The sequence below is a fragment of the Panthera onca genome, chromosome B2 (genome assembly GCF_046562875.1).
Source record: "Panthera onca isolate mPanOnc1 chromosome B2, mPanOnc1 haplotype 2, whole genome shotgun sequence".
Lineage (NCBI taxonomy): Eukaryota > Metazoa > Chordata > Mammalia > Carnivora > Felidae > Panthera > Panthera onca.
In genome coordinates, this window is record NC_138343.1 from 55724294 (window position 1) to 55748291 (window position 23998).

At 37.3% G+C, this 23998-nt stretch overlaps 1 protein-coding gene across 6 annotated transcripts in view; it reads right to left on the bottom strand.

Annotated features, from left to right (window-relative positions):
• The window catches only part of KHDRBS2 (KH RNA binding domain containing, signal transduction associated 2), a 600763-nt gene that overhangs the window by 194262 nt on the left and 382503 nt on the right, over nt 1–23998 (bottom strand). For all 6 annotated transcript variants that reach the window (XR_013555660.2, XR_013555659.2, XM_078447041.2 and 3 more), the window contains exons 5-6: nt 13280–13407; nt 7372–7570 (exon numbers count right to left, since the gene is read on the bottom strand). Coding sequence is in view for 4 of the 6 variants with exons in the window: in XM_078447041.2 (XP_078303167.1) it covers nt 7372–7570; nt 13280–13407 (327 nt within the window). In the remaining 2 variants the exon portion in view is untranslated. The remainder of the gene's footprint in view (nt 1–7371; nt 7571–13279; nt 13408–23998) is intronic.

Genomic DNA, 23998 nt, shown 5'->3' on the forward strand with positions numbered 1-23998 from the left:
GGAAAGAAACTCTGGTTACACGGTCAGGTTTTTTCTTTAAACAGTACCCCACCCCACTGTACCAGCCCTATATATACCATCCATTTTCCTATAAATATTGCCATTGTTTTCTTCTATGGGGACAGACTAAGAGTTTGTGGGTCCTGGGGCATCTGGGTGGCTCAGTCAATTAAGTGTCCAACTTCGGTTCAGGTCATGATCTCACGGTTTGTGAGTTTGAGCCCCGTGTTGGGCACTGTGCTGACAGCTTGGAGCCTGGAGCCTGCTTAGATCCTCTGTCTCCCTCTCGCTCTCTGCCTCTCCCTGACTCTCTCGCTCTCTCTCTCACTCTCTGTCTCTCAAAAATAAACATTAAAAAAATTTTTTAAAGGAGCTTGTGGGTCCTGAATATATACAATTTTTGCATCTATCTTTAAGAAAAAGGTTACAAATTATGTATATTAGGCATGAAAGTGAATATTTATTTTGAATGAGAAAAGCAATCATGGCTAAATTGCAAAATTAAAAAAAATTTTTAATGTTTTATTTATTTTTGAGACAGAGAGAGACAGAGCATGAACGGGGAGGGGCAGAGAGAGAGGGAGACACAGAATCAGACGCAGGCTCCAGGCTCTGAGCCATCAGCCCAGAGCCCGAAGCGGGGCTTGAACTCATGGACCGCAAGATCATGACCTGAGCTGAAGTCGGACGCTTAACCAACTGAGCCACCCAGGCGCCCCTAAACTGCAAAATTTTAAAAACTGAAAATACAAACATGACAAGCTCCAGACAACAATACAGTATTTTCATTCACTAGTTGCCTAATATACACCTAGATTATTTTTCCTATTTTTTGAAGGCATAATTTTTGATCACCTCTAATATGACAATGACTTTATAATATTTTCTATAGAGAGGAAAGGAAACTGTTTTGATTTTTTCTTCCTCCAGCATGGTTGATAGAAAACACTTATTATTATTGGTAGTTTTGAAAGTTTATCTCAGTTTTACAACTCATTACTGGTTACATTATAGACTATGAGGATTACTGTCAAATTTGGGGAAGGCTCTATGACGTTTCTTTCATATCTATCATGTTCTGAATAATGTGGAAAGTTCTCAACAGAACATTTCTGGCCCCCATACAATTCAAACTTGTTTTTCCACCACTAACCAAATACTTCCAGCACTAGTGCCTGAGTTCCCAACTTAAATAAGTCAGATCTGTGTCCATGAACACTTGTGTCATGACACCAGGCAAGATGGGAAGAATATTTCTGGAATTATTTCTATAATAGAACATTAGCAATACGTGATCATGCAAATAAAAATATCCTATTAAACTCGAGATGAATGAACTCCACTGAGCACAATTTCATAAACAACCTTGTCCTCTGGTATCACCTTACCCAAGGGGAAGTGTGACAGGTGGGGAAGTGATCTCAACTGATAGCAGGTGAAAGACCTTACCTCTGCAACTCAGAGACATGGCCCCGTGAGGACATTTGTAAGCCTTGGAAAGGACCTTGTTTAGCTTCAAACTCAATTCTTCACTGCCCACTCCTCCCCATTATAGCCCTCCCTCCTATCTCAATCTTGCCCCTCATACAAGCGTACCTTTGAGCCCTGACTGGATTTTCCTATTCCTCTCACATTCACTTGTCACAAACCCTATTATTTCCATTTTCAGTGCTATATTTGGCCTTGATACTTTTAATCCCATTCCTGTGCTTCCATAATTCAAGGCCACATCTCAGGAAGTCTCACTGCAGTTGATTCCCTAAATCATCTCTCCTTTCTTCACTCTGTTCTCCAATCCACCCTAATAATTGAGAATTATAAAACTGCAAATTATGAACAATTGAGGATCATAAAATTCCCCCAAATCTTTGTTTAATCTCCTGCTGAAAAACCGTCAGGTGGTTGTTAATGACAGTCAGTAAAGTTAGAACCTCAGCCTTTAAGGTCATCTGTAATCCTATATCATGTTCACTGCTATCTTAAATGAATCCTATTTCCCCAAATTGTTCTCCTAGCTTCTTACAATTTCCTTTGAAAGGTCCCTCTTCTTGCCTTCCCCCTTAGCATTCCTTTTTGCAGGGAGCTTCCTACCCCCTCTCTCTACTTTTCAAAGTTATACTTAACTTTTCTTGGTTTGCTCTTGCTGTCTTCCTTGCCTTCTTAGAGGTTTTTTAAAACACCCGTTGCCATGGTGATAATTCTCTTTACTGGAAGCAGGTGTAGTCTCTATTTGACACTTAAAATATGCTGTGTTTTACTTTCATTCATTTAATATTTATATAAAATATGTATATGTACGTGAGTGTGCATAGATATAACATCTTTCCAACAATATCATAAATAGGTTCAATTCAATTGCTAATTCTCAGCACTTAGAACTGCAAAGATAAAATAAATGTAAGAAACACTCTCAGCCTTTAGGATGTTTAAATTATGGGCGAGAAGATAAGAGCAAAACTTACTTCTAATAGAAGGTAGAGTAAGATAAGAGCCTAAAGCAATTACATAGCCTATGTTAATTGTTAGACTAATTCTTTGTCTCTCCCACTAGATGGCATGCTTTTTGAGAGCAGAGGTAGTGTCTCTTTAACCACAGTTTGTGTATGTCCAGCACCTAGCTTCTGGAGGTACTGAGTTCTCCATAGTTGGAGGTGTTCCTGTAGAGGCTGGTAGATGTCCTAAATATTGCTGAGGGGATTCAAGCCCGGACTAGTGGTCTGGATGGGAGGTGTGAAGCATAAATGGTCTGTATACGTGCATGTGAGTTCTCTGTGAAGCAAGTACTATGTAGGATATCTTATGATGACAAAGATACAGAGGTTTGGAGACAGAAAATTGAATGCAAGTCTTAATTCCTCACCTACTAAAATCACTCATCGATAACTGGTTGTTGTGTTATCATGAAATTAAGTTAATTAAAATAGTGACTGGAACCTAGTAGGCATTCAAAAGTTTATGTTTCGGTTTACTGGCTCTTAACATATTATCCACTGATACAGATGATCAACTTCATATTTTGTTATGTGGGAGACTTTTTGAACTCTACTTTTCAATTCTGCAAATCTATTTTGATCATGATGATGGATCTGTAAAATTTAAATGTACTTCTTAGTAGAAGGTCAGCGCAAAGAAACTTTAAAATATTTAAAGTCTGGATTAGGATGTATAACAATTAAACCAAAATTCACATTTTTTTTAGACTCTGCTAACACTAATGATGGTTTTAAACAGCAATCTCATTTACTGTAAGCTGTTGCTTGTCAGGCAGGCTGCAAGGAGTGGATTTGATTACCTGTATCCATTCTGTGTGGTCAGAAATGTAATGCTGGGACCCAGCAGGGAAGAAAGAGAAGTCTGAGGAGTGAATTGGCTCACAGTGTCATTTATAATAAAGGGAACCTTTTCTAGAAATTTTATCTGAAAGTTAAGAACTCCTTTGAGATTTTCACCATCAACTCAGCATGGTGCTATTATTTTGTTACGGAAACACTTAAACTTTTGTTTTTCTTACCCCTTACAGAGGAATCAATAGTTTAAAATTAGAGCAGAGAATAGCAGCTCTTGAGTGTTAATTTGAGCTTGGTCTGAGACTTCAGAGATGCTGACAGCACCTTATCAGCCATGTATTAAACTCTGTACATAATCATTGAATTGTTTACAGGGGAAAAAATTAAAATATGACATATGACAGGTTTTTATAAAACATGGCATAAAAGGGCATTTAAAGAACAGTTATCTACTTTTGCCTGTTATCAAGAGAATGTTATCATAGATATATTTTGGGAAATCTGCCAAATCCCCCAATAACCATGTTCATATTGTGTGAACTTGACCCTTACTCTTCCCTTGCACTGCTGGTTGGTAAGTAGTAGATCCCAGACTTAATATCCAGAAACTGTCCCTAGTCATGGCTGACTGACTAGTGTTGGACACCTGACAAGCCTGGGTGAGTATGACTCCCTCACCTGGGGATCTAGACTGGGACTGAGAGACAGACAGCCAGTCAGTGTCTGTAGGTGACGAGAACTGGACACAAATGTGGCAGCCCTGGGGTGGACATACGTTGATCAAGAGAAGCCAAAAATCCAGTAGATTGTAGACTAAAGTGAATGGAAACATATATGCAGAGAACAGAGATGAGATAGGAAAAGAGATTCTTGACAATTTTCTAGTTCCTCGTTCTAGAACTTTCTTAAGGCCTGATGGTATTGCTATTACTGGACTTCATGACTCTCTATTCATATAACACCCCGCCCCCCATCTCTGCTGTAGATTTTTAGTTCATTCACTTAACAAGTACTTATTTCATACATACTATGTCTCAGGAAAGAGATAGCAGAATCAAGACAGGGCCCTGTGTTTCCTGATCTGTGGGCTTGTTTACAGAGTAGAATGTATTTTTCTGTTTCCAATTTTGCACGTTTAAGATTGTCTGAAATTTTCAATATTGACACCTCCTATTGTACAAAAGATACTTTAGATGAGCACAATTCCCCTTTCCAGTAGAAAGGAAAACCCAAGTTGACAGGAAATCCAAGCCTCAGTATTTATAAATTGCACAGCTAGTGACATGACAAGAATGCAAACCTCCGGCTGCTGCTGTATGTTTCAAAAGTCAGGTCCTGTCCCCCCAGCAACACAGCTGACTTTCCCGCAAGCCAGACTTTCCGCTTCCCTCCCCAGTACTCCTCATCTCAATAAAGGACATCTGGATTTAACCCACTTGCTCAGCTCAAGGTTCAGTTTAACCTGCACTTCACAGAAACGTTGCAAAAATTCCTTTTACTTTCTTTTCTCACACATTACATCTATTTTATCATCCAAAACCTAACAGATCATTTTCCCAGTGCTCTCACACTCTGATCTCTCTTCTCATCCCCTCCAAGCCATCATTTTGCCAGTGGAGGATACTGCAATGAGTCACTCAGCAGTCTCTGTTTCTATTATTGGCCCACTCCTACCCCATATTCTGTTTTCCATGATGTCAACAGAGCCCCTTAAAACATAAATCTGATCATGGCATTGTCCTGCCCAAAACTCCAAAAGCCTCATCTACTTGACCTCATCTACTACCTCTGCCTCACACATTCTGCTCCAGCTTTAATGTTCTGTTTGCTTCTGGCCCCCAAATGTTCCAGGCAGGTCCCATTTCAGGGCACTTGTGCTTGCTGTTTCCTTTACCAGGGATACCCTTTATGGAGGCATCCTCTCAGCCTGGACCCTTGCTCTATTAGGCATTTGTTCAAGTCTTTATGGCAGAGAGACCTTCCATAACAGCCCATGCTACTGTAGTGTCCTCCATCCACCTCTCTCCAGAGCACTTATCTCTACCTGGCATTACTTCATTCATTTGTTAATATATGTTTGTTTTCTGTCTCCCCGCACTAAAACGCAAACTTTATGAAAGCAGATATTTGGTCTGTTTTGTTCACAGCTACATCTCCAGGACCTTGAGAACAGTGCCTGAAATAAGACTGAGGCTCAGTAAATGATTGAGTGAATGAATAAAAGGGACTGGATACCTTAGAATCTAAATAAAAAATTCAGATAGTATGGCTTTACATATTTTCTTTTACTTACTCTAAAAACCACCCTCTCCTATTCAGTATATAACCCTTTCACTCATGTTTCTATAAGCTCTTCATGCTTTTGTAGCTTACTCTTATTTGGCCTGCATTCCAGTGATCTATCCAACTATAAATTGGAATGCATGTGAAAGGCTACCGTGTGTTAGTAGCTACACAAAAGCTTACAATGTTTTGCCAGTCTTCTTCTCTTTCGCAGTGCCCTCCATGCCCTGTAACTTCTCTGATTAATAACAATGTTGACCACTATGACCTGAAAAGGTTTTCTCTCTCTTTTAATTTTTGAAATAAAGATCTGACTGCTTAAGCTTCTGTTTGGAAGACACAAATACCATGGTAACAAAACAATGCACATAAAAATGGCAGAGATAGAAGGTTTCTGAGACGTTTAAAAAATTTCCATCATCCCATTGTGGATTTTTAATTCATTCATTTAACAAGTACTTATTTCATACATATTCATACTTATTTCATAGTTATTTCTCAGGAAAGAGATGGCAAAATCAAGACTAGGCTCTGTGTTTCCTAATTTGTGGTCATATTTACAGGGTGGAATATATTTTGTTTCTCATTTTGTAATTTTCAGATTAAGTTTTTCAATATTAATGCCTGATACTGATATCTAACTTTTTTGGTATCAAAAGATACTTTAGATGAACACATTTCTCCTTTGCCAGTAGAAATGGATTTCTAAACATAACTTTTCTTCCCTCTTGCAAATATTAGTCAATGTTTCATACTAAGCAGTAACGTCATTCCTAAATACTAACATACTCTCAGCACTAATACATTCTTCGTGATACCTATCAATCATGTTCACTTTATTTTGGATTAAGTTTTACTGGTTATTAACCACTTCATTGAACATTTATGTGTTTTGAGTGCCCCACATGTGACAGTAACTGTCCTTGAAGAGTTTATGCTTAATAAGTAACCATTCACAGAGGACATTTAAGAAGACAGCATGTGTGTGGGTGGCTGGATAAAATAATCCCCTAGACCAGGGATGAGCATGCTGGAAAGGTTAAAGACAAAATGAAACTGTTTCATAAGATGACGATTGGCTTGTATCAATTCACTTTAACATTTACAGTGGATTTACTATGGTTACACAAGTGAATAGGAAACTGCCTTTTTATAATTTTCACAGTATTCTAGTCACAGGGACTAGAATACAATGTGACCAGTGGAATATTAACAACCTGGATGAAAGATCAAAGGGTGTATCAAGTGACAGAGTGCTTGGGAAGCGAGGGGACTGCTTACAGACACTACATGTCTTCTGTTTATTCTATATTTTTTGAATTCTTCATATCTGCCAATTCCATATGTTTCATATGGTGAAAGACAGAGCAAGGATATTTAAGTGAAAGACAAACCACATGGTCTTACATTATTACCAAAGTTTATAATATAATAATAGTCAAATACTGCCGAGTGGGTTTTATGCTAGTCTTTAACATGTTCCAGAAGCTTCTGAATATTCAAACATTTTACATTGTATTCATAATTATTTCCCTTTTGAGATTGATCTTCTAAAGATAGGAAAATTCTTAAAATGCAAGCTACTTAACTGGTACGAACAATCATGGTCCCTGTAAAATAAAAGCTTTTCTCAAAAAAAGCTCTTGTTTAAATGCACTGATTAACTTCTGATGCAAATGACGTTTGCCTTCTGCAGCAAACATCATCTGCTATATTCATGGTATATGAATGTCTTTGAGGGTTAGCTTGTTACCCAATGAATTGAGATCTTCCTAACAATGGGTTTCTCGAGGGTACTTACATATTCTTCATAAGCCTCGTGGGCTGGAGGAGGGGGTGCCCTGTATCCCGGCACTGCCGGTGCTCCGCGGGCTCGTGGAGTAGGGACACCTCTTGCTACAGGAGGCACTGGAAGAGCTCCACGAGTCACAGTAGTCCCTCGAGGGGTGAGGACACCCCGTCCAGGCGGGGGGGGAGGAGGAATGGCGCCCCCACGGCCCCTAGGAGGAACAGGTCATGTACAGATGAGAATCCAGTGATGAGAGAGACTGAAACAGACTAAAACAGACTACACTGATGGAAAGAAAACCAAATTTATTTCTGTATGCATGTGCGTGTGTGTGTGTGTGTGTGTGTGTGTGTGTGTGTGTGATTGAGACTCTTGAGGATGTAAAGCATTTGACGTCTATAGTAGAATAAATTTTGTAAATGCTATCTATGACTTACTTATAATGAAAATCGTATCAAATACTTTACTATAGAAAACCAACCAAACAACCAAACAAACAACCAAACACAAACCAACGCACTCTCATTTTATTCCAGATTTGCCAAGAAGACCCAAATCAGAGTTTCTGGTAACATGTAAGTATCCTCTGCCTTTTAAAAGTTCACCTTATGCCACTTTGCTTTTACAAAAGACTGACTTTAGCACCTGTTTTCGCTAACTGAAAGATCTCAGAAGGGGATTTCTGCTTTTATGAAAAAGGCGAAAAACAAAAATAGAGTTTAGTATTTGTTTTTTAGCGAGCCATTATAGGGTCAGTGCGCACCCCAAGCAGCGAGAGTGGAGCCACCAAGCTCCTTCCCCTGGTACTACACTCAGCATCTTACCATCAACCTGCCAGGGCTTTGAACTGTGTGAGCATCTGTGCTTTATCTCCATTTACTTTGTGCATCCATTAGCAAGATGTATCCTAAGGTATCAGAAAAGCCTGAGGTCATTTTTTGAGGGGTCTGAGAGCACTCAAAAATTTTGCATATAAATTAATGGCAATTGCTTCTTTGCTTTATTCCATTTCAGCTTATGAGATATTTCATAGGAATATTCTACTTTTGGATAGCAGGGGAAACCTGTATGGCTCACTGGACCATCTATGAGACTGAGCTGCTAAATGTCAATGTCTCCTCCATGTTGGAAGTTATTGACAGTGAGTGCAACGTTGTAACTTACAATGAAAAAAATCTGTGTGCGCTTTCATACTTTAATAAAATGTGGAACTCTAAGCATGGTGATATCATTCTGTTTATTATAGTAGCTTCAGCTTAAGGTCATTGAAATCGGAACTCATTGTCACTGATTTGTCATCATGCATACAACCCCCTGAACTGGTATAGTCACTAATATAATTTATTTTCCTATGGTAACTACGGTGTTAGTGAAATACATTAGGATTCTGCAATAAAAGAATAGACTGAATGCTCTGTACTACAGTGCTTGACACAAAAGTAACTTATATTAAAAGCCTAAGATCAAATGGTTGCAGCCAACTTTTATGGTTTTCCAAGGCCTTTGGAAAGGTTGAGTGTTTGAAGTCTTTGGGCAAAAGCATGGTTATTTCACTTTTTATTATGTCTGAAAGGCTGGCCTCCAGAAAGCACTGCTTTCAGCAGGAACACTAAAGCTTTGGGAAAAATGATGATCATTGGGATGTCAACAATCACACTGCTTGGCTGTACCCACAGATGGGGGATGTAGGTTAGGCTTTCTGCTATGAATAGCAGTCAGCTGGCTCTTTCTTGCTTGCAGAAAATGAGCTTTTGTGACTGAACAGTAAGAATGCTGGTAAAGCTTTTAAACGTTTTAAATAGATTGTAGAGCTGATGAATAGAGAAATTATCAGAGAACTTATTGTAAGTCTAATGTATAGAGAATGCTCTCCTAGATTGGGGAAGGTGAAATACAAAAGACCCAGAAGGCCCAGTGCCCACTTCAAACACAACAATAGCTGAGAACACAATATACTATATTATCATCAAAATATAAAACACATCTATGAAAAATGATGTAAAGACCAATTTTACCTTCACTGGGCCTCCAAGGGTCTGTTTCCTCAGCAGGGTGAGCATACATCCAGGTTTGCCCAGAATAATTCTGATATACAACTGCTGTCCTAGCTTCCTGTTTAGTTTAGCATTTTAACATTCTCAAAAGTGTCCAGGTGTGGGTAGTAAATGATTTTCACAAGTCTTATTTTAATGAATAATCACAAGGAAGAACTATAACTCCCCGGGTTTAAGGTGGATTTTTTTTTTTTCTAATGGGTAAAATCAGATCTCTCAATCTGTAACAACTGTTCCTGCTTTAAAATTATATGATGCTCACATCAAATCTAATTTCTCATCCTATTCCTCCGTCAGTTGTGTCCCAGACACAGCCCTAGAAAACCTGTTTCCTGAATCTGACTCATCACCTCCATACACTATGTTCTTTCCCTGGAATTTTAATCTCATATCTCTTTTCTCCAATTCAGCTGAAGTTTCACATCATCTATTTTAGGATACTGTCCCCGGCTGAGTCTACACTACAGTATTCTTCATTTTTCTGACTTCTCAAAAGTTTTCCATTCTCAATACTCCACCTCCTGCTCATTCCAGAACTGAATGCAATCTAGTTATTGCTTCCCCACTTTGCTGAAAATACTCTTTCTGAGATTACCAGTAACTTTTCACTGGTAACAAATCCACTGGATTCATTTACAGTCCCCATTTCACTGAACTTGCTATATTTATCACTGTGGATTACTATTTGGAAAATGCCCTCTTTGGATCCTTGCATTCTCTAAGGCTAATGACGACTGTTACCTGTTTCCTTCCTAACACATGCCATATCCTGGATTATATGCCTTCTATCAGAGGTTCCTTAACTTGTCTGCATTTCAGAATTTACCTGAAGACCTTCAAAAAATTCCAAATTCCAGACCACACCCCAGGCCAATTAAATCACAACCTCTAATGGCAGGAAGCCCTCAGTGATTCCAGTATGTAGACCAATTTGGGAACCACTGCCCTATATGTATCATCTAATTCAAAAATCTTGACAAGGTTGTCATGTAGACATTTCTAAGATACTTTGAAGGTTGAGTAACAAGTCACAGAAAGTACAAGTCACCTGCTCAAGGTCCTACTAGATCCATAGATCTTGGATAATTATAGGAATAACTATAGGCTTTGTTTAACTTGGTCCCTCACCAAATCTTATTTGATGTCATTAATCTCTAACTAAGCTAGATGTCAAAGAGTTATCCTTGTGTGGGCCACTCTTTCTTCTCCAACATCTAATACAGTACTAATTCCTATAAATTCTTATCTCTAATCTAGCCCTGTATCTCTATACAAGGGCTGTGCATTTCTGTCTTGGATAATGGACTTGTCTCCTCACTGGCTTCCCTGCCATAAATCAGGGTCTTTATGTCCGTCTCTCTTTGATTGCTCTACTTCTCTATCAGTCACAGTAACGACTGAGCAGTCTTTCTTAGAAACAAATACGATTATTCCTTTCTTCAACAAACTCCATCAGTTCTCTGTATTAATTCTCATTAATTAATGAACAAAAGCCTTCAAAATCTGCCCCTAATGTTTTATTTTCCACAGTTTTCTCTAAATATATAGTGATGAAGTGCATCAGAGATGTCAAATATCTTAATTCTTCAAATATGTACTATGAATTATTATATAGATGTAATGCTTTGTTCTCTGGTATGCATAATGATTGGAGGATTAGGTAGTTTTCATAGATACATTTGCTGCAATGTAAATCATTTTAATTAAACAAATTATTATAGAAGTTTTCAAATATCCCAGGCACCATTCTTTTTTAATATAAATATAACTGAATAACTTAATAAAGTCATAATTTCATAAGTATGTACAAATTAGCATCCATTAACTCATGTTTTCAAGAACTTTCTAATCAATATGATTTTCTGTTTTGTAAAACTGTTTCCTTATTCTTTTTTTTAACTGTAGATACATTCCATCATGTGGTTTGAAATAAAAGACAACAGAGTTCTGGTCCATTTACTTTCATTAATGTTAATACATTAATGATATCAATATTGCACTGAAGTGAGGTTTAAATTCCAACATTAATTTTATCTTTTTTTCCCATAATACATATGTAGTATTAGATTTGTATGATATATATGGGATATTAAAAACCAAAAATGTTCAAGGAAATTTTTCTTCTAACATTTAAAAATCGGGACCACAAAGCACTATTCTTTATTAAATCATTAAAGAGACTAATATGTTAGAACAAAGCTTTACTGAAATTGAAATCTTATAGGGTCCACTCAAGTATGCAAATATAATATTACATTAAAGAACTTCAATAAGAAAACAAAATCTAATAATATGAAGATTTTATAATCTTAAAAAGCAGGTTAATGCATTATTTTTAAAAGATGGTCCTAATTTCAAAGAAAAAGGATAGAAAAAAACTTGTCCCCTCTGTAGATTTTCTAAATATTTATTAGTTTACATCACGTAAAACTACAAAATTTGGTATTTTGGGAATCACAAAAGTGACAGCTATGTTATTTAAAGCAGATGATTTAATCAACTTAAGATTACCTGCAATGATGTCATTTCACAACCCATCATGATGAGGTTAGAAATGTACAAGGTTTTATAAATGACTTATTCCATAAAAGTACGTCCACAAAAAAGTATGTCACATTAAATTTTAGCAATGAAAAATGTTCTTTATCAGCATCAGAGAGCTCTTTTTTTTTCATTTTTAGAGATAAAAATGCAATAATAAGCTCTCACAGATTTTCAGAAGTTTTTCCTTTAGTCAAATGTAAATTTCAGAATTGCCAGAATTTACCTTTAAATAGTTACTGCCTTGATATATTTTTTTGGAAATTTATCATTTTTAATTTTTTCCCCCGATTCACTGTAAAATGGAGGCATTTATGACTTAAATGTTAAAACAGTGTTTTTTTTGACACTGGTGGTCAACAATAATTAGGACATAATTTACTAAATAAATTGAATCAGCAAAGTATCCTAAAATCTCATAAGATGATTTCTATGCGATGTACGAATTAATATCCTAGACCTGTGTCTTTTAGAGATTTGAAGGCCAACTATAATCAGGTAAAGAGAATGAATTACACAGTCTGTGCATGAAGGCTATTAGTATATTTTGCTTTACCTCTTTGCAAACCAATGCTTTCTGTTGAAAGCTTCACTAATTCAGAATCGTACAAAACAAACTCTGATGCAGAAAGATGCCAAATTTTTGGAAAGTGAATATCAAGTAAAATCTTCTCTGTTGACCAAGGACATTGCAAAGTCAAATGTAACTGAATTTTAAATACTCTTACCATCAGCCATATAAGAAGTGTGCTCTGGCTTTCTGGACTGGTGGTATAAGTATTATCTACCTGTCTATCTAAATGTCTATCTATCTATCATCACCTATGTCTCTACCTATCCAGAATGACTATCAATTCAAGGGCCACTCAATGCACAGACCAATGTATAGCTTTCTCTTCCTGCAAGGTCATCCTGGTTGAAAAAGACAAATAATTGTATCATCTGCATGCCCTAATCCTGGAGACAGAACCACAAAGAAGGAAGTCTCAGGTTTGCGCCTCTGATTTTCTTAGGATAGCTGGTTAGAGTTCCACCTGTGAATTCTAGAGTCAGACTGCTTGTGTAACCTCAGGCATATTCTTAACACCTTTCTGTACCTCAATTTCTCACCTGTGAATAATACTTAACCCTGCATGGAAGATTTGATGAGTTAACTTATGAAAGTTCCTATGTGTTATATAAGCATTCACTGTCCTTGCTTTTGTTGTGGTGGTGGTTGTTGATGATGTTGTTTATTCCTAGCTATGATCATGGCACAGAGCAGATCAGTAAAGGCTTGCCATCCTTGATTACAGTTAATTTATTTCAAGTAAGAGCTAATGTACCTTGAAGGGGTTGTGGGGGCTATTCTTATCCCTCTGCCTCTAATACCTCTGCCACGACCAGAGTCCTCTGAGCCATTTAAGTAAGATAATTCACGTAGCTGTTCCTGACGAATTTCATCATTGTAGTCCTAGGGAAACAAAAACAAAAAACATGACCTGATCAGTTAAAATGGGGCATGGGGATCTTAGAGCTGAACAAACACAGTATGAAAGGACATTTTTCATCTATTTTCTGGAGCCTTGTCTATGAAAATCTGAAATGATGTAAAAGTGTATATACTTTAAATTCCTATTTTTATAGAGAGAAATGGGAAGTTGCTTATTTTATCAAGGAAATACTCAGCAGGAAATCAGATGAAATGTGCTGGGATATCACTTGATGTGTTAACCAGAAAAGGAAAGACAGCAATATAGAATGAAATCTTGGAATGTACCACAGTTATGATTAACATAAAGATTACTGAAAAACAACTCTACTGGGGTGATATGTGTAAATTGCGAATGACTGCATGACATTCAAATAGCTCCTGGTGCATAAACCAAAAAGGTGCAATCTCAAGGCCCGAGGTAGACACTGTGTTAAAATCATAAAGAAGTGCAAATAATATAGCAGAGTTTCAGAAAACTGAGAAGCTGTGCAATCCAACAAGCTTGATGGACAATATTTAAAAGTAAGGAATTTTCTATGTGTTCTAGCATTGGGCTGATAGAAAGATAGCCATAGCAAAAGGCAAATTTCGCAGTGATAACCAGAGATTTAGCAAAGTCAAAGGGATTACCTTTATCTTTTGTCAGTGTGGAAATTTATCAGTCATTTCAATGGGACCAAAGAATGGATGTGAGGCACTAAAGGTGAATACTCTTTAAAGACAAATATCAGTCTTACCTGTTTCTCCTTTTATTCACACACACACACACACACACACACACACACACACCTGCTTGAATAGTACAAAACTGAATAAGTGGTTATTTTTACCAAGTGGCTAATCTGATTAAATTCTTTTTCAGTAAACATATGTTTAAGTGAAATCAATCTGCTGAATTTTCTAGTGCTGGAGAGGTGACTAGAAGTGGACACTAGAAATATTTGTGAAGGGCAGGCTGACAGAAATCATGTTGGAAGTCTAGCTGTGGACCCAAAAAACAAGCATATCGTTTAACCAAATGTTGCCAGTTTACCTCTGCATATATACGTTAACAGTAATATTACATGAAAACTGTGCTACTCACCCACACACCTCTGTCTAGAAAAAGGCAGGGATGCATTCAACCTATAAGGATTTCTAATGTACAACTTTATCTCATGCTCCAAAAACTGCCTTGATTACAAGAAAAGTACTAGTCACTCCAAAGCATACATTTTCTGATTTTTAACATGATGCTTTCACATTCATTCTCTTCAGCACCTCATAAGGGGCTGAACACAGCTGGCTGACAGAAGAACTACACAGTAGAAAATTACAGTTTCTAAGAAGTCACATATATTCAATTTATACCTCTTAATTTTCACATTCAAGTAACCACCAAACGGAAGAATATACATGTCCGTTATTTTATTAGGATCGGGGAGTGTGATGAATTGCCACTTCTGAGTGAGCTGACCAGTCGTTAAATTCCATAATTAAAATGAAAAATTAATTCCATAATTTTCCCACATAATATTCCTAATTTGCAAGAGAATCTTTGTGTGACTTCTTATCTGAGGAAAATCCATGAATTCTCAGGGTCTTTAAAAATTGTAAAAAGAGAGATCATTGTTGGAAACAATGAAATTTAAAAATTTAGAAATTTTAGGGGCACCTGGGTGGCTCAGTCAGTTAAGCGTCCGACTTCGGCTCAGGTCATGATCTCACGGTCTGTGAGTTCGAACCCCGCATCGGGCTCTGTGCTGACAGCTCAGAGCCTGGAGCCTGCTTTGGATTCTGTGTCTCCCTCTCTCTCTGACCCTCCCCCGTTCATGCTCTGTCTCTGTCTCAAAAATAAACATTTAAAAAAAATTAAAAACAATTAAAAATTTAGAAATTTTAGATGAATTCAATTTATGTAAAAATTTACTTTTATGCCAGAATCAGAAAATGTAATAATGTGGATGTGGTCTTATTCGTTGTGTAATCTTAAAGAAGAGGAAGATGAGGCTGAGAAGAAAATAGGGAAGAAAGAGGAGGAACTTATTCAGAGAGCAGGAAAGAATAATTCCCAATTTGGTCAGGCCTCCCTGAATGCATACCTTGGATAGGTCGCATCACACGGACTCTGGAATTATCCATGTGATTTGCCTTAGTCAATTGAACAAGAAATGTAACAAAAGCAAAGACATGAAAAGTCCTTCCATACTGGAGATTGTCCTTTCTTGTCACTGGAGACTTATGCTACCAGGTGAAGAAGCCAGGCTGGCTTCCTGGATAATGAGAGACCATGTGGAGAGAGGCTCCAGTCACCCCTTCCTTCCCACCGTCCCATCTGTTATCCCAAACATAAGAGTGAGGTCATCCTAGGCCATCCAATATGAGTCAAGCTGATGAAGACCATAAAAAAATCACTTACTTACCCCCGGAACTGGTAGAAATAAATAATAAAGTGGTGCTTTAAGCCAGCATTGTGGTCGTTTGTTTTGTGCAAAAGCTAACAAACAGAGAGGGGACTGCTCAGCATGGAACACGAGAGACCAAAGTCAGAGGGGCATACTTCAGCAGTCTTTTCCCTGTCCTGTCCAAAGGAGGGTGCTTAGACCCAGATGTGATCTATATATTATTTGGGGTATGTGTAGCCCTGCTATGGAGGGAAATATAACTAATGTCATACCCTGGTGTCATTAAAGTTTGAATTGTCCACTTAAAACACTTTATTCAGAGTCTATGCTCACCAATCCAACTGCAGATTGGAATTCAGGTCCTAGACAGAAATCTGCTAACATGCAGAGAATCTGTTTATTTTTTAACAAGAATATTTGACACTGCAGGTTAATTCTTAGTGTAAGTAAAACAACTATTATTGATATATAATGATATACAATCAGGTTTTCTATGAGCTTAACTAGATATTCTGTTTTGAAAAATGGATCATCTTCCAGGATTGTGGTGGTCAAGAGAATACAAACCTCCAACTACAGATGTAATTGACTAAAATTTCCAGTTGCTCTGTTCTGAAACCTCTTGTCCCCAATGCCATGCTCCCCATGAGTGACTCTTAGTCAGTGGCTAAATGTGGTCAAGATGCTAAAATAGGCCCATTCTTGGGAATCACAAGACCCGTCTTCCTATACCTGAAGGATTCCCTGACAGCCTTGCTGAACTTGTTTTAATCTCATTGCACCAGGGCAGTCGAGGCCCCTCTACCTCTCTTTCCTTTGGGTCAGATATTGTAGTGTGAGGGCTCACCAGCATTCTCTGGCTCCCTTCTTATTTTGTGTTAAAGAGAATTTTCCCTAACAAAATCCTTATGTGTATAATCCCAACTTGGCATCTGCTGCTTGAAGGACACAAACCAACATACACAATGTTAACAAAACCAAGTTTGCTAAGATTACAAAACTGAGAGCTTTGGTAAATGCATTAATGTCAATGCTGGTGTAGCCTGTTCTGTTCAACACACCTTATGCTCTGATTAAATTGGAGTGCTTGCCATTCTCTTACTTAAAAATGGTCATATACAGATTAAATGTGAACTGTGAACTGATTATTGATTACCATAAAGGGTGGTGATTGATATTTTTTAAGAAAATGAATTGTTTGTTGCCCAATTTTTTGTAACACTTCACTTAGTAAGACAATATGAGTCATCAACATATTTTGGGCCGGAGATCAGAACAACTTGGTAGGTGCAGATAAACTGCAGCAACAATGAAAAACTGTGGGTACATGTGTGTGATGGGGTAGCAGAGAAAGAAAATGGGCATCCACGAAAAAATTTAGTAGGAGTCCTCAACTGGGAAGTATATGATATATTTGGGAAAGGTAGGGACAAAAGACATTTAAGGTGCAGAGATGGCTAGAAGTAGAACATTAACAAGATAAAAGAAAGAATGAGGAAAAAAGTGTAGAGGTGGAGAATTTATATTTGGTCTTAATCAGCTTAAATTTAAAATGCCAAAGTGGGGCGCCTGGGTGGCTCAGTCGGTTGAGCATCCGACTTCGGCTCAGGTCATGACCTCGCGGTCCGTGAGTTCGAGCCCCGCGTCGGGCTCTGTGCTGACTGCTCCGAGCCTGGAGCCTGTTTCAGATTCTGTGTCTCCCTCTCTCTCTGGCCCTCCCCCGTTCATGCTCTGTCTCTCTCTGTCTCAAAAATAAATAAACGTTAAAAAAAAATAAATAAATAAAATGCCAAAGTGACAGTAAGGGTTACCTTAGAAATTCAGATCTGGGTAGGGAGAGTAAATATGAGAGTCATCTACACATATTTATGATAATAGAAGCACAAAGATTGTATAAGAGATTAGTAAAAGAATGTAGTGATTAGAATTTTCTAATCTACTTTTAATGCAAATTTGTATCCTTGAAGATGTCACTTATTAACTGTAGTATTTGGATCATTAAATGTTAAATGACCAGGCCTTTTAATAAACTCAGGTTTGTCTAATTAGACAACCAAAATATACACACTTCTGTATTTATAGTAATGAAGCATCTACATGTTTCAAATAAATATGGAAAAGAACTTTTTAAATGTCTGCATGTAGGAATAGTTGATACTAATAACTTCCTAGACTGAATATATTCTGTGTATTGTTTTATAACATAAATATAATTTTCTAAACCCTAAAATCTGTAATTTTTTATTATAGTGCTTACTTCCAGTCTTCATTAAGCACAAACCTATTTTTGAATTAATCTTTCATAACTAGAACCTGAGTCTACCTGAAGCTAGTATATCCAGCTGGACATTTAACTGTGGTATGAGTTGCTGATACTTTAGTTATATAAAATCTTAATGACACGAGCAAACAAAACCTTCCAAGTTTACCTTGCAAATGTTATCTTATCAAAAATATATCACTACCTAGTTCACCTGGTGTTATTGAGTTCTAAGGTGCTGGGGTCACGAAATATGTATACATACGAATGTATGGTTGTAGTTTTACGGCATTTACAATTTTTATGCCCAATTTGCTAACAACATATTCATTGAGATGTAAAAATATAAGTTTATAAATAGTAATTATGAAAACTTTCATTTTATGATATTATTTCATTTATTACTATAATATTAAGAGATCTTTGAGAGATAAAGACATAAATATAGAAAAATGATTACCTAAGCATGTGATAAAGTTCATAAAGGACAAAGAAAGGTACAATTATGACAATTCAGGATGAACAAAAGTGGAAAAATTAATTTCCAGTCACTTAAAATAAATAAATAATAATATAGATAATTTAATAGATAAGATATTAAATATGATTTATTATAAATGATGAGATAATAAAATAATAAATATTAAAAATAAAATATTATATGTTTAACTTGTATGCAAAAGCAGAATATTTCAAAATTTTTGAAATAAAGCTAACCCTCATATTATAAAATTGTTCTTGTCAAGAAAAAATGAAAGTTATACTTACAGATGAACCTTACTATTATTTTAAATAAGATTCAACTGATGAATGGATAAAGAAGTGGTTTATATACACAATGGAATATGGGGCGCCTGGGTGGCTCAGTCTGTTAAGCGTCCGACTTCAGCTCAGGTCACGATCTCGTGGTCCGTGAGTTCGAATCCCGCGTCGGGCTCTGGACTGATGGCTCAGAGCCTGGAGCCTGCTTCCGATTCTGTGTCTCCCTCTCTCTGCCCCTCCCCCGTTCATGTTCTGTCTCTCTCTGTCTCAAAAGTAAATAAAACCTTAAAAAAAAAAATTTACAATGGAATACTACTTGGCAAAGAGAAAGAATGAAGTCATGCCATTTGCAGCAATGTGGATGGGACTGGAATGTATTATGCTGAGTGAAATAAGTCAGTCAGAGAAGGACAGACACCATATGTTTTCACTCATAAGTGGATCTTGAGAAACTTAACAGAAGTTCATGGGAGAAAGGAAGGGGGAAATAGTTACAAAGAGGGAGGGAGGCAAATCACAAGAGACTCTTAAATAGAGAACACACTGAGGGTGGATGGAGGGATGGAGGAGAGGGGAAAGTGGGTGATGGGCATGAGAAGGGCACTTGTTGGGATGAGCACTGGGTGTTGTATGTAAGCCAATTTGACAATAAATTATATTCATAAGAAAAAAAAAGATTCCAGGCCTGGGATTCCACACTTCAAATAATAAAGAATGCTTTACTACTTTGGCTATACCAGCAGTAAATAAATCATACGCACTCTAAAAATACTCTTTACCTTGAAGACAAACTAAGTTGCTTTAAAAATGCTGATTGGTTTGATCTGCAGCTTTGGGTTCAGACAGAAGGGGTCGTAACAGTGAACTTTTGAATGAATCTATCAAGGCTTAAATAACACATGCATATCATACAAAAACATTTTTAGAATTGATTCAAATTTTAATTTTATTTTCCTACAATGTCCAAAAATTTCGCTTGTTTGCTACCAAAATCAGTTTTTAAAAATTGCTGTCTTGAAATAATAACAAAGATATTCACAATACTTGTTCTATATTCCTTTTGCTTAGGGTGAGGCAAATTAGCCCTATGAAACAATTTCCATGAAATTCATGAGTGCTCCTTTTCGCATCTCCGACAAAGCCCTCCCACCGTGACGGCATATGGTGTAAACAGTATACACAAAAGCTCAGAGCAGACAGATGTTTGGATGTTCCTAGAAAGGACTCATGCTCATAGTCTGCATATTTAATGTATATGCATAATTTCCCAGTTACATACACTCATGTCCATCTGTTATGATGGCATTTTGCCCACATACAAATTGGGAAGATTATTTCACTTGCGTATTGATGCCAGGTGATGACAGGTGTAGATAGGCTACCTGGGGGCACAGTGAGGGACCATTTTCCTGCCAAATTCCCTCCTCTGAGACTCTGATGGGCATTGGCGCTGCACATTTAAAACTGTGATTATAACCACTGGTAACATGTGAACGTATATTTGGCTCTACCAATGCCAAGACTGTCAGACAACATCAGGGGAGAATGAAATGCAGACTGTAACCCGTCTGGGCCATGACAAAGAGATCTGGGATTTCCTAAGCCCCTACAAACAATTAGGTTAGGGCACTTTCACTAGAGTAATAAACAAGAAAGTGCGGGAGGTAATGGGTCCTGTGCCAATATCAAATCTGTAGCTGGACTGGAATGGGTAGTAAGCTCTTTCAGAAAACAACCAGTGCTGTGCTGGATATTATTTAGCAAAACATCTTAGGCTATTAGATAACATCTTTTAGCCAACGCAGGATGAGTTTTAATCAGCCCGGGCGTGGTACCAGAAAACCTCATTAACAAAATGTGGTCAAAGAACAGTCAATTTAGATTTATTAAGAATCTGTTTGGTGCATGACTCTGCATAAGGTCTATATAAAGGCTTTATAAAGCTTATTCACCAAAGGACATCAAATATCACAAAGTAAAAATGTGGACTTTGTATCTTGAACCACTATGGATGGCAACTTCTGTTATTCAAGATTTTTTCTTTTTCCCCATTATAAAGTAATTTTGCACACTATATAAAAATCATCAAAGAATAAGACAATAATTATACATATTTTAGGTAGATATTTTGCAGGATTATTGGCTTATTTTCTCTCTTGTTTTATTTTACCTTAGCAAACATCAGCCACAGATATATGAGGTCTAGGAAGCAAGACCTTTTGAATGAGCACCAAAGGATTCATGTAATTGGGTGTATTTGACTTACGTATTTGGTGTCATTACTTCACCCATCCCGGCATATAAGAATCAGCCACTACCTCAGGGTGGATTTAGGGTCATAGATAAATATTTAGATAACAGTAAATGAGAGATTTGGGTTGTTATTCTAAAAATACCAAGTTCCATTTGTTTAAACAGAGCCAAAATGACATTTTTTTTTCTGCAAATTTCCTTGGCAACTTTACTGCACACATGATACAGGAGTTCTCTCTCAATTTTAAGTTAAAATAGGCATTGATTTAATACTTTGGCATATCATATCAACCTTAATTTAGGGATGCAAAAACAAACCCCAAACTTCTGGCTAACACAGAATTGATGATAGTTATTGGTACATTGATCAAATGGGTCCAAATTCTTCTTAGCAAAGAATCAGCATGACAAGTATATATTTAGAAGAGAGTACAAATTCTGTGCATGAAAAACGTTGATAGAATATGGCACATGTGGGTGATTTTTATTAATAACCTTGTAATTCTGGGCCTTCCTTGGACATAGAAAATTCATATATTCAAGGTGGTAAAAATGCATCTAACCAACCAGATTTTTTAAAGTGCTTAAAGGAATTTTGCTAAATAAATCACCATTTTACTTATTTAATGTCTTTTTGAGCAGCAAGTACATGTCAGACATTGATGTAGGTGTTGGAGACACAGTAGAGGAAAACCCCTGAACCAGCAGAACTTAAGTGAATACAGAAAACTAGATCCCTACACCTGTTCATGAATTGTTCTTCTTTCTAGGCAAGGATAGATGCCTTCTTAGACTTGAAAACTGATTTATTCCCAATATTATAATGATGTTTTTAGTGGCTACTACCTTTCTACTTTGTTTTATTAAAAAATGTTGAACTCTACATTTCTGTTTTAGAAAGAAAAGTGTTAACTGAGAAGACCTATCTGGGTGGCTCATGAGAAAATCTCTCCTAGAAGTTCTTTGTTTTTTCCCAAATGAAAACATTGTGATGATTCCTTCTGAGTGTTTTAATCAGGGAAACAACAACCTACTCAGTCATGGCAACTTTTTTGAAGCTCTTTGAGAAGGGTATAAAATATGCTGCACATGCCTTTTTGTTTAAACTTGTCCTTTTATTTGGCTTGCAGTTACCAGTTCCTTCCAAATTTAATCTTTAAAAAAAACAAAACAAAACTTTGTATAGTATTCTTCCTGAACATTTAATCACATTACAGTAGATTAGCCCTTAAAAATAATTAAAGTGCTACTTTTTCAACTGTTGAATTAGAAGAGAGCAGGGGGCACCTGGGTGGTTCAGTTGGTTGAGCGTCTGACTTCGGCTCAGGTCATGATCTCACGGTCCTTGAGTTCAAGCCCTGTGTCAGGCTCTGTGCTGTCAGTTCAGAACCTGGAGCTTGCTTCGGATTCTGTGTCTCCCTCTCTCTCTGGCCCTCCCCCACTCACGCTCTGTCTCTATCAAAAAAATGAGTAAACATTTAAAAAAAAGTTATACTAGAAGAGAGCAGACTCATTTAGTAGCTGGGAAAGGTGAATGTAGGACAGAAGCCGAGCAGAGGCAAGCAGGAGTGAGAGTATCCAGCTAAGGTGAAGGATGCTAACTAAAGAGTTCAGCTACTGAAAACTCAAGAAAGGAAAGCAACAAACACCTGATGAAAAACTTTAGTTCCACGATCAGTGACTGAAGAAATGGACTTGTGATATATGAATGTAATACAATGAAGAAGTATTTGAAGACACATCAAAATATGATGTGAAAGTTCCCAAGTAGCCTCATGAAAGAAATTAGAATTGCAAAGTGAAAAGAACACTGATTTGAAGTTAGAGGGATTGGGTGTACATCCTTTCTTCCTTTCCTTGCTTCCATTAGTTCTGCCTCAATAGGAACTGTCTGTTGAATTGTTCAGCTGGATTCCTCTTCCTCAATTTACTAAGGTCCTTTAATGGACTGTAAATCATATTTGTTTATTTGTGGGTGGGTTTGTTCAGCCTCTGAATGGGTCTTGAGTTGGAGCCTCTTCATCAGGTGAGGAAGACTTGGGTTCTTTGCTGTCATGGGCTCATGCAGAGCAGCTGACATGCTGGGCTTCTCTGAACCGGGACAGCACAGCTCTCTGTCCTCAGGCTTCTCCTAATATTCCCTAGTTCCACAGGCCATGTGTATAGCTCTCCTCAAGAGCACTAAAGTCAACTGAAACAGGCAGCCCCCTTTCCTTCCTCCACATAATGAACATACATGGCGGGCTGTCAGAATCAATTATTCTGTAGAAAAGGTTCACTGCAGGAAGCCACCAGATCCCCTCAAACATGGGATTGATGGTCTGTTTTTAGGGCTCCTTTCAGGCCTTGGATCTCTTCCTTCTTTAACTCTGCATCTCAAAGAGTAAAGATAATGTCTGCTTTCTTGGAATCACATACAGTATCAGGTACTTCAAGACCATTCAGTTTCCCTACCAAGATACTTGTGTCTGTCAAGTCCTTTCATCAAAGCCAAGGGAGAAATAGTATTGAGAGTTAGCACTCAGGTCACAAACTTTTCCCTAATGCCTTCCCCACTCACTTTTAAGATTTAAGATTCATTCTGTAAACTTTGATTGAAAGACGGTAACCATTTAAATGTTCTATAAAGAACACGCTTTAGGATTCATCAACATCAGTTCTATGGTCCGTGATGAAGGTTATACTTTGATTTGCTTTTATCCCAACTGGAGAAATTATGGGTTCTCAAGAGGTGGGGAGACCAGTCAAAGGAACTTCAGTTTTCCTTCATTTCCTATGAAATGCAAGATCAAGCAACATCTGGATACTATCTACAGTGTTCTTGTCCTTTGCTTGAAGGTAGGATTCTTATTTTGTTCTAAAGATCTAGAATACTACCAGTGCAGGCTCATATCATTCAGAGCTAGGGATA